Source organism: Mesoplodon densirostris, chromosome 2, assembly GCF_025265405.1.
Source record: "Mesoplodon densirostris isolate mMesDen1 chromosome 2, mMesDen1 primary haplotype, whole genome shotgun sequence".
NCBI lineage: Eukaryota > Metazoa > Chordata > Mammalia > Artiodactyla > Ziphiidae > Mesoplodon > Mesoplodon densirostris.
In genome coordinates this window covers 46,276,316-46,291,898 of record NC_082662.1, presented here as the reverse complement: position 1 = coordinate 46,291,898, position 15,583 = coordinate 46,276,316, and the positions used below count along the sequence as shown (strand labels likewise).

General features: G+C 57.3%; 1 protein-coding gene across 3 annotated transcripts in view; it reads left to right on the top strand.

The window, feature by feature from the left end:
- GLIS1 (GLIS family zinc finger 1) overlaps window positions 1-15,583 on the top strand; it is a 230,082-nt gene that overhangs the window by 201,368 nt on the left and 13,131 nt on the right. For all 3 annotated transcript variants that reach the window (XM_060083707.1, XM_060083717.1, XM_060083698.1), the window contains 3 exons: window positions 5,288-5,449; window positions 10,519-10,629; window positions 14,899-15,031. In XM_060083707.1, the coding sequence (XP_059939690.1) occupies window positions 5,288-5,449; window positions 10,519-10,629; window positions 14,899-15,031 (406 nt within the window). The remainder of the gene's footprint in view (window positions 1-5,287; window positions 5,450-10,518; window positions 10,630-14,898; window positions 15,032-15,583) is intronic.

Sequence of the window (15,583 nt, the reverse complement as noted above, 5' to 3'; positions counted from 1 at the left end):
GCTACCTTGTGTTGAAGATGGATGGGTCACTTCTTTCTAGAAGAGACGGCAGTTCTGACTGCAGCCGAGCCCTGGCTTCGCGCCCTCTGGCACAGTGGGGGCAATTACACCTCCTTGCCCCCTTGCAGTGGGAGCAGGGGTGTTCCAGGAGGTGTACTCTGCAGGTTATACACCTGGACATGGACAACAGAGAAGAGGGGCCTGTCCAGGGCAAAATCTGCCCTAGAACCTCAGGAGACTGGAGTGTTGGGGGAGGAATGTTAGGAAGGCCCCACCCTAGTGTTTACCCCGTGGGGTGCAGACCCTACGGAAGCATCATTACACCCTTGGGTCACCATAGCATTGCTTTAAGGCCCATCCTCCACCCCCCTCAAGCAAACTGAGACCCAAAGCCCGGATGTGCCCGTTGACTCCATTTCTGTTCCAATAAGACCCATGTTTCCATTCTGGCAGCATCTGTACCCCATGACATAGCAGTGGTGGGGCACCTCTCCCTGCTGTCCCCCCAGACCCCACACAGTCAGTGCATGGGGCCCCTTCAAGCCATTCCCGTCCCAAAAGGCAGCCTCACTCTCTTTGGAGGTGCCCAAAGGATACTCCACGGGCTTGGCATGGAAAGAGTCTTAAGGCCACACTAATCAATGGCAAACACATCACCCAGGGCCTCCTGTTCTTTACTTCTGGGGTCAGTAAAACCTGCCCCACAGGGGTGTCCTCCCTCAGGGCAAGACACCACCACCACCACCACCACGATAACAGTGACAGCATTGATGTCCTGCGTGACACGCAGATATGCACATTGCCCCACTGCCACAACTCTGTGAGCTGCTTCCTCGCATCTTCACTTTACAGAGAAAGAAACTGAGCCACAGAGAGGGCACTGACTTGCCAATATTACAGAGCCATCTGCTTGCCAAGTTTGCACCCTTCACCCCAGGCTCTGACACACCAGACCATGGAGGGCATTGAATGCCAGGCTGAGGGTTTGACCAGATGTCAGAAGGCACAACGAGCCCTGGAGGGTCCTGAGCAGGGGTGACCTGGTTAGATTTACAATTTAAAAATGGACTCATAAAGCATTAGAACTGGAGGGGTCTTGGGGGCTGTCTGGTGAAGCTGCCGCTGTAAGGCAGCAGAGAAGGACTCATGAGAAACTCAGGTGCCCCAGCTCTATGATTCCAGACCAGGCCCTTCCACCACTGTGTGAGCCCTGCCAGGTCCTGGCTCCCCAGGGTACAGATGAGGGGCTTGGTGGGGGAGCAGACCTGTCCAGGGCACCTGTTCCTTGGAGATGGAGCCAGGACAGCACTGAGATAACTCCCCATCACAGGAGGTGCTGGGGCACCTGGCCCTCCAGACTGTTCCCCAGTCCCCAGCCTGCTCCAGGCCCCAGGAGCAGGCTGACACCCCTTTGATATGCCTGAGGCCACGGGCTGGAGAGCCCAGGGTGTGTTGAGAAGGTTAGTCTGGATGTCAGGCTGGAGGAGGAAGATGGGGAGTGAGGTGAGTGAGGGGTTAAGGAGTGAGAAGTAGAAACAGGACTTTGGGGGGACTTGAGAGCCCACCATGCCCAGCAGGACATCACACACACACGCATACACACACACCCTTCCAACTCTGCAGAGGGCCAGCAGGCCCGGGAGTTGCCACCCCAGGCAGAATGCCACTCCACTACTTACCTGCTCTGTGATCCTAAATAGTAGCTACAGTGACGGTATTGAGCAAGAACCTGGTACCAAGGTGAGCACTTACTGTGCAGTCCTCACAGCCACCCTCTGAGGTTGGTAGAACTCACCCAGTTTTATGATGAGGAAACAGGCTCAAAGAATTGAAGGGACTCACTTTGGATCACTCACAAGTGGAGCAGCCAAGACACAAGCCCTGGTCGTCCCACACCAGGGTCCATGTCTGTAACTTGTGCTGATTCCCCCGAGCCTCAGCTCCTGACAGTGGGAGAGATACTTGCCCCGAGGGCTGTGGAGAGGATACTCGATCACGCTAAGGACATTACCAGGCCTAGCAGAGTGAGCACACAGGTGCTGAACCCACGAGTATTCCCGTCCTCTTCTCTCTGCCTCTGTTAGCCCATCTCTGGGGTTGTTAAAGGGCGAGGATCGTGGGGACCTTGGCAAGCAGCTGCAGGCAGAGCCCATCTCTCCTCAAGGCCCTGGCATGCCTGGGATGCTGGCTCTGCTGGGGGCGTTACTCTGCCATGTGTACCTGCAACATCCTCGTCCCAGACCTGTCCTGATGGGGCAGTTGCTACCCCACCTGCTGCTACCTCTGGTTCTACCTTGAGGGACGGGTCCCCCATCATGGTGCCCTGGCCAGCTGCTTGTTATACCCCAGCCTGGGACTCAGCTCTGGGAAGTTCCAGTGGGGTAGGGGTGGGTAGGACAAGCTGGGCCGACATACACAGGCATGGCATGGGCACAGCACACATGCGCAGATATGGGGTACCTTGATGAACACGAGGGAGACGTGTGCACCCCTAGGCTCCAGAACCCCTATTCTTTTTTTTTTAATATATAAATTATTTATTTATTTATTTTTGGCTGTGTTGGGTCTTTGTTGCTGCGCACGGGCTTTTCTCTAGTTTTGGTGAGCGGGGGCTACTCTTCATTGTGGTGCGCGGGCTTCTCATTGCGGTGGCTTCTCATTGCGAAGCACGGGCTCTAGGCGCGCAGGCTTCAGTAGTTGTGGCACACAGGCTCAGTAGTTGTGGCTCGTGGGCTTAGTTGCTCCGTGGCATGTGGGATCTTCCCAGACCAGGGATTGAACCCGTGTCCACTGCATTGGCAGGCGGATTCTTAACCACTGCGCCACCAGGGAAGTGCCCAGAACCCCTGTTCTTAACCACCATTGGATCACATTTCTAACTCACCCTTTGCCCCATAAGTGAGATGCTAGCTCTGCCCGCAAGGAGCTCCCAAACCCTTAGCCTGGAGGCATGGAGAAAGGGCAAAGGATGTGCAGTGAAAACCTCAACACAAGCTCAGGGTGTGACCAAGGAGGAGCAGGAGGTTGGGAGAGGCTTCTCCAAGGAGGTGGTGCTTGGGCACCATGAGCAGATGTCTGCCAAGTGAGTGAAGGAAGGAAAGGCGTTCCATTCCAAGGGAACAGCTCCAGCAGGCCTGGGGGCATTCAAGTTCCTGACACGTTCGGGGTCTGATCACTCCCGTGTGGCTACAGCATAACGTGTGGGGTGTATGCAGATGGGAGAGGCGTCCAGCCGTGCTGGAAGACCGCGAACACCAAGCTGCAGATCGTGAAAAGTGTCTGAATTGAATTGTCAGTGAATTGGAAGGGAAGGTGTCCCAGGAGGGGCACAGCCCGAACAAAGGCATGGGGGTGGGGGCAACGGTGCTGAGACGGACGGCTGGCCAGGTAGGCGCACAGACCGGGTGGGGAGATGATATATGGATCTCCCGGCATGCGGCACGTGAGGAGTTATTGCCCCTCCGCCTCAGATGTCCACGATCCCGGCTCGGGCCAGAGAGGAACAAAGGGACCGGCTGGGAGCCGAGAGGCAGCCTGCTCTTCAGCCGCTGCCCCACCTCACTGTGGGTGAACCTGGCACCGGCCTTGCAGGAGAGCAAGGGGGGGCGTGGCTTGTGGCCTGTTTACTCCCCAGACAGGATTTCCTTCTGGTTTTGATGCACGGAAGAGGCATAACATCTGGAAATAGGAAGCGGAACAGCTTCTAAAACCCAGCTGCGGACAGCTTGCCTTGGACCAGCCCCAGCAGAACACGGCCCGCAGTTGTGGCCGGGTCTTCAAGGGAGAGGCTCCAGGAGAGCCTGCCCCAGACCGTTGTCTCTGAGTCCTTGTTCTGACGTCTGCCATGGCCTGAGGGATGGAACCAATGGCTCATGAGAGGAAACCCAGCCTCCTCTGATCTCTTCTTCCTCAAAGGTCACCTCCCCCTGCCCCCCTGCCCTGGGAAGGCAGCAGGCACAGAGTAGCCACCTGGGCTTTGGCCCCAGATGTGGTCTGCCTCTTGTCCCAACACTGTGCTCGCCCCTGGAAGCCTCTGTCTCTGAGGTGGGGACATCGAGGCCGCACACTTCCCGGTTGTCATGTGGTTAAACAGCCAGCGCCACAGCTGGACGGATGGAGCCGGTGTAGCTCCTCCTCCTGCCCACAGCGAGCGCCGTGGGAATGGTGGCCAGTCACACCAGGACTAGGGCGTGCTCCGGCGGGCAGTGTTTGAAGGATTTTGAAGGCTGAAGGGGGTTGGATGCACTGTTATGAGATAGGACATTCTTTGCTGAGTGCCTTTCTAGTACAAAGGCTTGAGATTGCCTGGAGGACCCCTGCTGTTTCAAGCCTCTGGTGGGGAGTCAAGAGGGGCTGGAACGTGTGGTGGGCTGAGTGTTTGAATGCCAGGCCCGCAGGACTTCAGGCGGAAGCAGCAGGGTCCCTTTCCTACACCAGAGGCTCCTGGGGTAGCTGTGTAGAGAGTAGGGAGGGAGGAGTTTGAAGTTAGAGGATTCTGGGGAGAGAGATGGGAGCTGGGCCGAGGCTGCTGGGATCAGCACTGTATTTGTTGCTGTCTGCTCATCCCCACCCTGACCAGGGGCATCACATGTCTGTGCTGTACCTACTGAATGCCCACTGCCTGGCATGGGGCCTAGTGCATACTTGGTGGATGTTAAACAGATAAACAGCCAAATGATAAATCAGAGACACTGCGTTTACATATGTGGTCATTGTTCTGACAGCAATCAGCATGGATGCTGTGTTCCAGGTGGGCAAAGCCCTTTGACAGTCAGTGTCCTACCCCTTGGGACCTTCATATCAGCCCTGAGTGGTGGCCACACAGTCTTAAGTTTGTAGGCAAGGAAATAAGGCACAGGGAGGTCAAGGGCACTGCCCAAAGCCTCACTGGGACAGAGCCCGACCTTGGGTTCCAAATCCAGGGCTGTCTGCAATAGATGTGTACCTACATCCTGTCCATTCAGGGCAGGGCTGCCATTAGAGCAGCACATCATTTCCAGATGCCGATGGAGGGCAAACCAGTCCAGATCCAGAGTTGGAAAGACCACTTTTTTCTCAAGCCCTAGTGGCCATTTGTAAGTCAGGGGTGTATTTTTTTCTGGACCTACCAGGGCTTCCCAGATAGAGTTTGGGTCCTGAGCACTTCATGGGGAGCTGAACTGGGGCAGCTGGAGGCCTCGGGAAGGGTCAGGGGGCTGGTGGGGGAGAGGATGCTGGGTCCCACTTCCAGGCTGGGCGGTGGGCCTTCCGGGGGCTGCAGAGCACCCCTCACCAGGCTTTCCTGCAGTTTGAGGGCTGCAGCAAGGCCTTCTCGAGGCTGGAGAACCTCAAGATCCACCTGCGGAGCCACACGGGCGAGAAGCCATACCTGTGCCAGCACCCGGGCTGTCAGAAGGCCTTCAGCAACTCCAGCGACCGCGCCAAGCACCAGCGCACCCACCTTGACACGGTAGGCCCAAGGGCAGAGGCTGAGGGTGGGGTTGGAGGACACGCACTCTGCCCCCACTTGCCTAATGCAGGGCAGCAGGCGGCTCCAGGCAGAAACGCTGCCTTCATCCTTGAGCCCTGTTGACATTTGGAGCAGGACGATTCTTTGCGGGGAGAGGGAAGTACTGTCATTATAGGATGTTTAGCAGTATCCCTGGCCTCTATCTATTAGACAGGAGCGATTTCCTACTTCCCAGTTATGACAACCAAAAATGTCCTTCAACGTTGCCAAAAATCCTGGGGAGGAGGAATTAAACTCTCCCCTAGTTGAGAATCACTGCTTTAGCCCAGGGGTACCGGCCCGGGCACTAGTGTGGGCCCCACTGAGAGGGTGGGCTCACATCCTGCATCCTATCCCCAGGCCTGTCAGTCACCCCCAGAGCAGGTCCTCCCTGCTCTTCCCACCCACTCCCTCCATGGAGACAGGCCAGAGGCTCTCCAGGGCCATTCTGTATCTCCCAGGCAAGGTGGGTGAGGAGTTCAGGTGAGCAGGGCCTAAGACTCAGGCCCCTGGAATAGTGGCCTGGGCCCCAGATGCCCGTGTGTCCACCTCCTTTCCCTTGTTTGTGCCAGTGTGATAACCTGCAGCTCCATCACGGCATCGGTCCAAGCATTCTCTCTTGTGCATACAGACCTCAGCGGTTAGCAGAGCACATCCTAGAACATCGTCTGCCACGATCTCACAATGACCCTGCCAGTCAGGGGGTCACTAGCCCATTTGACAGATGAGGGAAGCGGGGCTCTGGCCACTTCACTACTCAGCTGGAAGGTGGCAGAGCTGACTCAGAACTGGGCCTCACCCCAGTCTCATAGGGCCTATGTGGTGGGATGCACCCAGCCTGGGAGGCCCCCAGCCCCCATATGCAGCAGGAGACGGGTCCGTAGCCAGATTCCACGTCTGGGCCACTGGCCTGTGTCTCTGCATTTTGTGCAAATGTTTGGGGAACTCTGCTGGTCGGGGGCTGGGAGACCTGTGTGGCCGTCCAGCCCAGCCTGTCCAGTATACAGATATACAGATGAAGAAACAGAGGCCCAGGAGGGCGACTGACCCCTCCGGGGTAAGTTGGAAGCCACATAACAATAGAGGTCAGAGCTAGAGGCCCTCTGGGGTTTTATAGCTGGGAAAACCAAGACCCAAAAAAGATGGGAGAAGTGGATAGCAGAAAATAGCAGGGAAGTCAGATTTTGGGGCCAGGCTCAGGCCCTGGGCAGAATGCTCTACATACCTCCCCTCTCCCCTAATATTACACACGCTGTCCCCCAGTTTAATCCTAATGACAAACCACAAGGTGTAGGGGCCTATCCCCATCTTGCAAACAAAGAAACTGAAAGTCAGAGATGAAGTCATTGACTGTCACACAGCTGGTAAGTGGCGGAGCTGGGATGCCACCCAGTCTGCCTGACCCCAAGTCTGCTGCCCCTTGCTAGAAAAGGGGAGAAGGGCCGAGGGGAGAGGGTGGGAAGGGAGAGCCCTCCCCCCAACCTGAGCCCGACCACTGTCCCCACCCCTCCCCTCTCAGGCTCACTGTCACGGGGGTTGGGGACATGAAGTGAAGAGGTATCTTCTTCCCAAATCCCTCTGCCTTTGTTACCTCCTCACATGCCCAGCCCTTGGGGCCCTTGGCACCTGTCCCAACCCTGAGAGGCATGGCTTGTGCCCCAGCACCCTGGTTACATCTCCCAGAGGCCACAAGGCAGCCTCAACAGCACCAGGCCTCTCTGTAGCCCCCTCCTCCCGAGCGACGTCCCTCCAGGATCTCAGGGTCACCTACCCTGACTCACCCCCTTCCTCCCTTCCCCTTACTGCACTTCCTGGACCCAGCCCCAAAGCAACACGCCTCTGGCCCCAGCTTGGTGTGTGAACAGAGCTCCGAGGGCTGGGTCGGGTCAGGCCCAGAATGAGCCCGCAGGGTTGTCTCAGGCCTGCATCTCCCCAGAAAGTCCTGGTCAAGCCCGGGAGGTGCAGCCACCAAGAGCAGCCCCCACGTACTCCAGCCCCATGGAGACATGCAGGCGGACCCCACCCCGTGACTAGTTTGCTTTCCCAGCGCCCGAGGCTCAGGCCCATCGGGTCAGCCCCATGTAGGCTGGGCCTTGTTTTCCAGAGAGGACCCAGTCATGTCCCCAGCTCCCCTCTGGTGCCAGAAAACATGGGATTCTCTCCGTGAGCAGGAAAGCAGCTCCTGGAGAGAACCAGCCTGGGTTCTAACCCTGGCCCTCCACCTGGTCCCGGAGGTCCCAGGACCGCCACCCATCCTCTCTGGCCTCAGTTTCCTCAAACACCTACCTCACATGAGAGGGATAGGGGATCAACTGAGGTGACAGATGTGGAGCCCAGACACAGAATCTGCACAGCAAACTTGAGTCCCTCCTTTCTTGACCTATGACTCACTGAATGCTGACTAAACCCTGCCATGTCCCAGGCGCTCCATGTGGGGTTCGTGTCCCGACTGCCACAGACCATCCTGCCCTGGCCTCCATTTCCTTATAGGGAAGAAGGGGGTGATAATCTCTCCTTTGCCCACTTCCCTGGACCCTTCAGGGCTGCAGAAGAGAAGGGGTACCCTAGCAGAGTGTCACGGGCACGCCACTCACTGTGAGATCTTGGGCAAAGCATCAGCCTCGATATCCTCATTGGCAAAGTGCGGGTGCTTCTCACGGGGTGGGTGTGAGACTGAAAGAAGATCGTGGGTGGCCAACCCCGAGCACGGGGCCTGCACTGTGGGGACTCAGTAGGTGAGGAGCTGTCTTGAGCACAGATCAGGAGGGCTCTGTGAGGTGCTCCACGCTCACAGCATGGCCATGAGCGTCCTGCTATTAATGAGGCTTTGGAGCTGGTGTGGTGACTCCAGGCCCGGGGCTTGGCTTCTGCTTGGGACAGCCACAGGGTTTCCTGAGGGCTCATGAGGGAGCTGGGCCAGAGGAATGTTCTACACACGTCAGGCCCTGGAAAAACAAACACAGAGATGGGCCTTGTGCCCTCTTTCCAGGCGAGGGTGCCTGCACACACGGAGCTCTGTTTGTTTGCTTTTTGACAAAAGCGTGTGGATTTGTATCAGTGTCCCCAGGGGACCGGGCCTGGGGCAGGGCAGGGTAGGGCCCATGAGAGAAAGTGTGTGTGTGTGTGTGTGTGTGTGTGTGTGTACGCACATGCACGCATGCGCGCCTATGTTGGGGTAGGGAGCAGGCCTGTGTGAGAGGGACCCTGTAGCGTGTTGGTCTGTGTCTCTGTGTGGTGGTGTGGGGACAGGTCTGAGGCCTGCCTTCCACCCTCCCGCCCGTACCTTCCTTTCAGCAAGGCAAGCCTCTCACTGCTCTGTCTCTCTCTTTTTGCTCTCCTCCGTTTCTTTAACCTGGCACCTCTCCGAAGCAGCACCAAGGTATGGCCGTCTCTTTCTGCTTCCCCCTCCCCACGAGGTCCAGCGGGGCTGACTCGCCTTGAGGTTTGGGGGGCAGTTCCAGTGGGCGTGTCTGACGGGGACATAGGCATCACCTCCAAACGTCCCCTCCCCATGACATCCCCTGCAGTTGCTGGAGGCCAGAAGGCCCCGAGAAATCGGAGCCCCTAGATGTGTTCAAAAAGGGCGCCTTAGGGCTTCCCTGGTGGCGCAGTGGTTGAGAGTCCGCCTGCCGATGCAGGGGACTAGGGTTCGTGCCCCGATCCCGGAAGATCCCACATGCCACGGAGCGGCTGGGCCCGCGAGCCATGGCCGCGGAGCCTGTGTGTCCGGAGCCTGTGTTCCGCAACGGGAGAGGCCACAGCAGTGAGAGGCCCACGTACAGCAAAAAAAAAAAAAAAAAAAAAAAAAAAAAGGGCGCCTTAGGGACTTCAAGTAGCAGCTGGAGTCCCCAAGCAAGGTCTTGTGGAGGCCCCTACAGAGAGCTCAGAATCCAGTTAGAGCCACAGGGTCCCTGCCCTGGGTCAGACCCTGGGCCCTGAGATGAATCAGAAGGGAGCCTCCCCTGAGGAAAACTCACCACTGAACAGACCCAGCAGCACAGGTGGACAGCGCTGCCCGTGGAAGCTCGGGAGGTGGCAGTGGGAAGAAGACTCGAGGAGAGGTTGGAGAGGAGGTGACGAGGGCTGGGCGGTGGGTGTGCAGGGGCAGGGGGAGGAGTGAGGACTCAAGCAGGGCCCAAGTCATAAAGGGCCTTCAGTGCCCGGACATGGGCTGTATCCAAGGGCACCAGGGAGCCAAGGGGGGTTAGGTGGGACCATGGCCAGGCCTGTGAGAAAGGCCCTCTGGCTGTGAGTGTGAGGGGAGGTTGTAGGCGCAGAGAGCAGGGTAGGGTCTGGACAGGAACCAGGGGAGGCGGTGGGCATGCATTCGTTCTAGAGGAGGGATGGGGCTCTGAGGGGAAGGGATGCAAAGGGCGCAGATGGAGGCCCAGCCTCCCCAGGGCTGTGTCTGAGATCCAGTTCCCTCTGGTCTCCCATGACTGTTGGGTCAAGGACCTGAGATTCTGGACCCACGGCAAGTTTTGGTCAGTTGCTCCCAGCCCGGGCCCTGCCGTTGTGCAGCTTGGCTCCATGTTTGTGCCCGCCCTGCCCTTTGCTGCCCCCTCTCCCCCATCTCCCTGCCCTCCTCCTCCTCCTCTCCAAGGCAACAGCCTCAGTTTACTCATTGTCCACTTGCTGCTTCTCTGCAGCCACGAGCCCCAAAGGGTATATTTTCTCCGAGCTAGTGTTAGAGCTGAAAGAAAGAATCCTTAGAACTCAGTTGGCCCCATTATGCAGAGGAGAAAAGTGAGACTCAGAGAGGGGAGGCAACTTACCTGAGGTCCCAGCATGAGGCTAGAATGGAGACACAAACCCCCTCCTTCACCGCCAGGCCAGGCACCTTCCCCGCACCCATCGGCAGGCCTGGCTGTGTCAGACCCCTCCTGGCCCAGGACACGGAGGGAGGGACAGGGTGTGAGCCTGCAGCCGCCCCTTGCCCAGTCGTCCTCCCCACTGCAGGCCATGCAGCGGTACCTTGGGCCTGGCAGGTGGACCCTCACTCACCCCACCTCTGCCCTCTGATGTTACAGAAGCCATACGCCTGCCAGATCCCTGGCTGCTCCAAGCGCTACACAGACCCCAGCTCCCTCCGCAAGCACGTGAAGGCCCATTCAGCCAAAGAGCAGCAGGTGCGTAAGAAGGTAAGAGGGCTCCGTTCCAGGCCCATCTCTGCAGATGCCCCCACCCGGCCTCCCGGCCACCCGCCCAGCATCAAGGCAGGTACAAGCCACACTGCTTGCGTGCATTCAGCCTTCCACATCCAAGGGTGCCGCTGTCCCCTGCCCTCCATCTGCCTCCCGCCAGCCCAAGTGTCCAGACAGTCCCTGACTTACGATGGTTTGACTTATGATGGTTCAACTTACAGTTGGTCAACTTTACGATGGTATGATGGTATTTTTACAAATTCAGTAAAAGCGTACTTCGAATTTTGAATTTTGATCATTTTCCAGGCCTGTGATATGCAGTAGACCCTCTCTCGTGATGCTGGGCAGCAGCAGTGGCCGCAGCTCCCAGTCAGCTGCACAATCACGAGGGTGAACAGCTAATATGCTAACAACCATTCTGTTCTCAGACCTCCATTTTGTTTTTCACTTTCAGGACAGTATCCAATATGTTACATGAGCTATTCAACACTTTATTATAAGATAGGCTTTGTGTCCGTGTAAGTGTTCTGAGCACATTTAAGGTAGGTGAGGCTAAGCTATGGTGTTTGGTAGGTTAGGTGTATTAAATGCATTTTTGACTTATGATATTTTCAACTTACAATGGGTTATTGGGGATGTGGTTCCATTATAAGCTGAGGAAGATCTGTACTTCCTCACCCTCAGCCAGCGGACTTTTATCCACCCACAGACTGTCCACCAGCTCCTCTCTCATCCATCTGCCCACTGGCCATGGCTTGTTTATAAATATTTGATGTTAAGCATCAAGGATGCAAAAATACAAAACCATGGTCCCCACCTTCAATGGGGACCTGGCAGTGAGAGACAGACATAAAGAGATATGACAAAGACTGCAATAGACGTGCGCAGAGAACAGTCAGGGCACAGAGAAGGGGCTCTAGCCTGTCAGGGTGGGAATGGGAGGGTCGTGGAAGAAGTGACATGGGGCCGGGGGTGGGGGCAGTGGTGTGTACTCTGGCCAGCCTGCGGGCTCACCGTTATTAGCCCCATGGCCTCGGGCACGTGTCTTAGCACCTTTGTTCTTCATGTCCTCAGCTGTCAGATGGGGCAAAGAGGACTTGCTTTAAAGGGTTTTCATGAGGATTAAATGAGTAAATCTATGTCAAGATTTTTGAACAGTACTTGGCCAAAGTAAAAGTTCAGAACAGAAGTCAGTGGGTGTTGTCATTAAGTCTTGAAGAAGGAGTAAGCATTGGGCCAGTGAAGACAGTGCGCAAGAGAGGAACTGAAGGGCTTCCCTGGTGGCGCAGTGGTTGAGAGTCCGCCTGCCGATGCAGGGGACACGGGTTTGTGCCCCGGTCCGGGAAGATCCCACATGCTGCGGAGCGGCTGGGCCCGTGAGCCATGGCCACTGAGCCTGCGCGTCCGGAGCCTGTGCTCCGCAACGGGAGAGGCCACAGCAGTGAGAGGCCTGCGTACCGCAAAAAAAAAAAAAAAAAAAGAGAGGAACTGAAGCTTAACTCACTATGCGAGGACCAGTGGGCTCCCTACCTGTCTCGGAGCTGAGCAGCAAGCCACACAAAGGGGAGGCGGGGGGGACAGGGCGACAGGACAGCCCAAAGCCCTGCAGAGGAGTCTGGGCTGTCCTGAGGACAGGGGGTGCCATCGAGGGGTTATAAGCAAAAAAGGGACATGTCACCCTGAAAGATGGCTCTGGGGCCTAGTGGCGAATGAATGGATCGAGGTGGTTGGAGGGAAATTCAAGGCAGGGAGGCCACTGCTGGGGAGCAGGGGAGACAGTGGGGGCTGACCTGGGGCAAGGTGGGAGGGGATTGGGTTTGGTGACTGCTTGGCTGGGCAGTGGGGGGACTGGCTGAAGGGCATCAGTGTCAGACGTTTGGGGGCAGGACGGATGGATGGATGGTGGTCCCCTTCACCGGGAAAGAGAATCTAAGAAAGAAGCAGGTTTGCAGAAGAAAGCAGCAGGTTCTGTTTTAGACAGGCAGTGTGTGAGCTGCTGCGTTTAACCCACATCTCCTGAGGACCACCGGGGCCACGGGTGCTTGAGTGCCAGGGAGGGTGTGGAGGGAAGAGAAACACCAGGGGCCGATCGGGGGACGTGAGCATGACAGAGGAGGACAGAGGGGGAAGAGCCCATTGATTTGTTCGGCAAAGGTTTATGGAGCAGCTCCTGTCCTCCAGGCACTGTTCTCAGAACTGTGGATACGGCGTGAATAAAGCAGAGCAAGGCCTAGAGGCTGGAGAAATAGACTGTTGTAGTCTGTGGGATGGGTGTATACAGAGATGAGGTGCTAGAAGCAAGCAGGCCTCAGTGGCAAAGACAATGAGGAGGGGACAGACAGGCTTGGGAGCCGCTGGAAGCAGTAGAGCAGAGAAGGGACATGTTCACAGCATGGGCCACGAGCTCACCGTGAACACACGTTCACCCTGAGAAAGGAGAGACAAGCCTGGTGCTTCACAGACTGTATCTCATCTAGTTCTCACTATAACCCTCACTATAACTAGGAAGTGGGCAATTTCCCCCCCATTTTAGAGATGTGGAAACTGAGGCTCAGAGAGGTAACAAATCTGCCCAGAGTTGTTCAGTGTGGGAGTGACAGTGCCAGACCCATCTGCTTCCAGGGCCAAGCTCTCTCCAGTGCTCTCAGGTTGAGGGGCTTGGGCAGGGACAGGGAATGGCCCAGGCTCCACGCCAGGGGGGCTTCTGTCCCAAGCGGACTGGTGCCCAAGGACCAGAATCCTGCCCTGGTTTTCCCAGGCCCTGTGCTTGGCTTGCATTGAGCCCCAGGGACCTGGGGCCGCAGATCTGCAAACTTCCCAACAATAAGCATCCATTAAAAGCCATCGGGGATGATGTATCTTTCTGGGTAAAGCGACCCTTGTATTATGACAGCTCTTTGGCAGCCCTGCTGCGTTTCAGAGAGAATTAGAAATGCTTTTCTTCCTTAATTCTCCTCTCCCGCTGCTCCTAATCCGATCGACATTGCGGTCTGTAAGAACATGCCTTGGCCCTCTTTTGCCAGAAACTTAACTTACATGGAAAACAGCTGCTGGGTCAGGGAGCTCAGAGCCCATTGGGAGGCTGGGCATGCCTTCCCAAAGCCTGGGTGCTGGCCTAGCTGGCCTGAGCAGGTAGAAAACCCCTCAGGGCTGACTCCCAGCTGCTGTGTGACATGCGACAAGGCTCTTGCCTTCTCTGGGTCGGTTTTGTCCCAGATAAAATGAGGGTTTGGACAAGTCAATCTTCAGGACTCTGATGGTGGTCAGGTTTAGGATTTCCCTGGGAGAAGGGGCCCTCCCATCCTGGTGCATGCCACCCCCCCTATTGCCCAAGGGCCCCAACCAGCCCCTCCCTGTGCCCATCTGGCCCCATCTTGAGACGTGAAGATGGTCTGAGGTGTCGAGCTCAAGTCTTTAGGGACAGCTGAGGGCGGTTGGCCAAAGACTCGCCCGCCCAAGCGTCCTCTTAGCCAACACCCTCGAGGCCAGGTATCGACCCAGTGAGCCCACTGTCATGTGAGCCTGGGGGACTCTGCCAGTGGGGCCAGCCAGCCCTTGACACAGCACCTTCAACAAGCGTTCATGCCCATCCTCTCATCACTCCTCACAGCAGCCTGGCCTGATGGGTATTGTTGCTTATTACGGGCAGGGGAGCAGAGAGCCAGAGAGGAGACACTTAGTGCGCGTGCCCCCTGTATCTTACTCCATGGCATCAGTCACCCCGGCAGCAGCCCCAAGAATGGGCCTCACAGAGCTCCAGCTACCTGGAAGGCCCCAACTGCTGCACTTTGATGCCCTCTCGGCGTCTGTGCCGAGGCCACCCCTCCTGCGGGTGCTCCCAGCCAGAGACTGAGCCCGGCAGGCCCTGTGGGGATGTGAGACCAGACCCCTTCCTGGGAGACCTGGACCCCCCTGACTCCCAGCAGACTTTGGCTCCCTGAGGACTCCCTGGTACCTAGGCTCGCAGTCGAGGAAGCTTCCTCTCCCTCCCTCCTTCCCTTGGTCTGACGGCTCTCCCAGTTTTCTCTCCCTATTAAAACCCTTGCATGTTCAATCTTCCCTTAGCATCTGCTTCTCAGCCCTGAACCAACACAACCTTCACTGTGTACATAACTAGCTCCATTTGACAGATGAGGAAACTGAGGTACAGTGAGGGAGGGATCGTGCCCTGGGGCCACTGTCCTTCCTGCCCTGTCCCCTAAAGCGAGGGTTGCCGGTGGGCAGGTGGTCTCACGCTAACACTCTCTCTCTCTGCTCACTCCCCAGCTGCACATGTGCCCTGATGCTGAGGCCGATGTCCTGACCGAGTGTCTGGCCCTACAGCAGCTCCACGCATCCACACAGCTGGCTGTCAGCAACGGGAAGGGTGGCCGCACCCTGAGCCAGGAGCTGCTCCCAGGTACGCAAGCAGGGAGGCGGGGCTAGGCGCACAGCCCGGAGGGGCCCCTTCCTGGACCCAGCCCTCCAGGAGGACGGCCAGGCTCTCTGGGCAGCAGGGGCCATGTGGGCATGTCCTGCTGGAGGGCACCCACTCCTTGGGTCTTACTGACTCTGCAGCTTATCTGACCAGGCATGTGTTCCTTCACACTCCTCTGTGGCTCCCCATTGCCCATGGGATGAAGCTCAGGCTCCTCCCAGCTGGGCCTCCCAGGCCTCACTGGGCCTAGGCACTCCTGGCGGCCTCCTGCCCCAACATTGGCACGTTGGACGCCGTTCCCGAACACCCCATGTTCCCTCTTGACTCTGAACCACTGTACACACCGTGCCAGCCTCCACTGCCCTCCCCTTCACGAAGGCAGCTCCTGCACTTCCTTCAGGACCTGCCTCAGGGCTCAGGCCTGGACCCCAACTTAAAGTCCCATGGACTCCCCACCACGACTCCTTGCTTCAGAGGAGAAAACCGAGGCTCTGAGAGGGTGGGCAGCTTGGCCATAATCAGTTCCAGCTCATC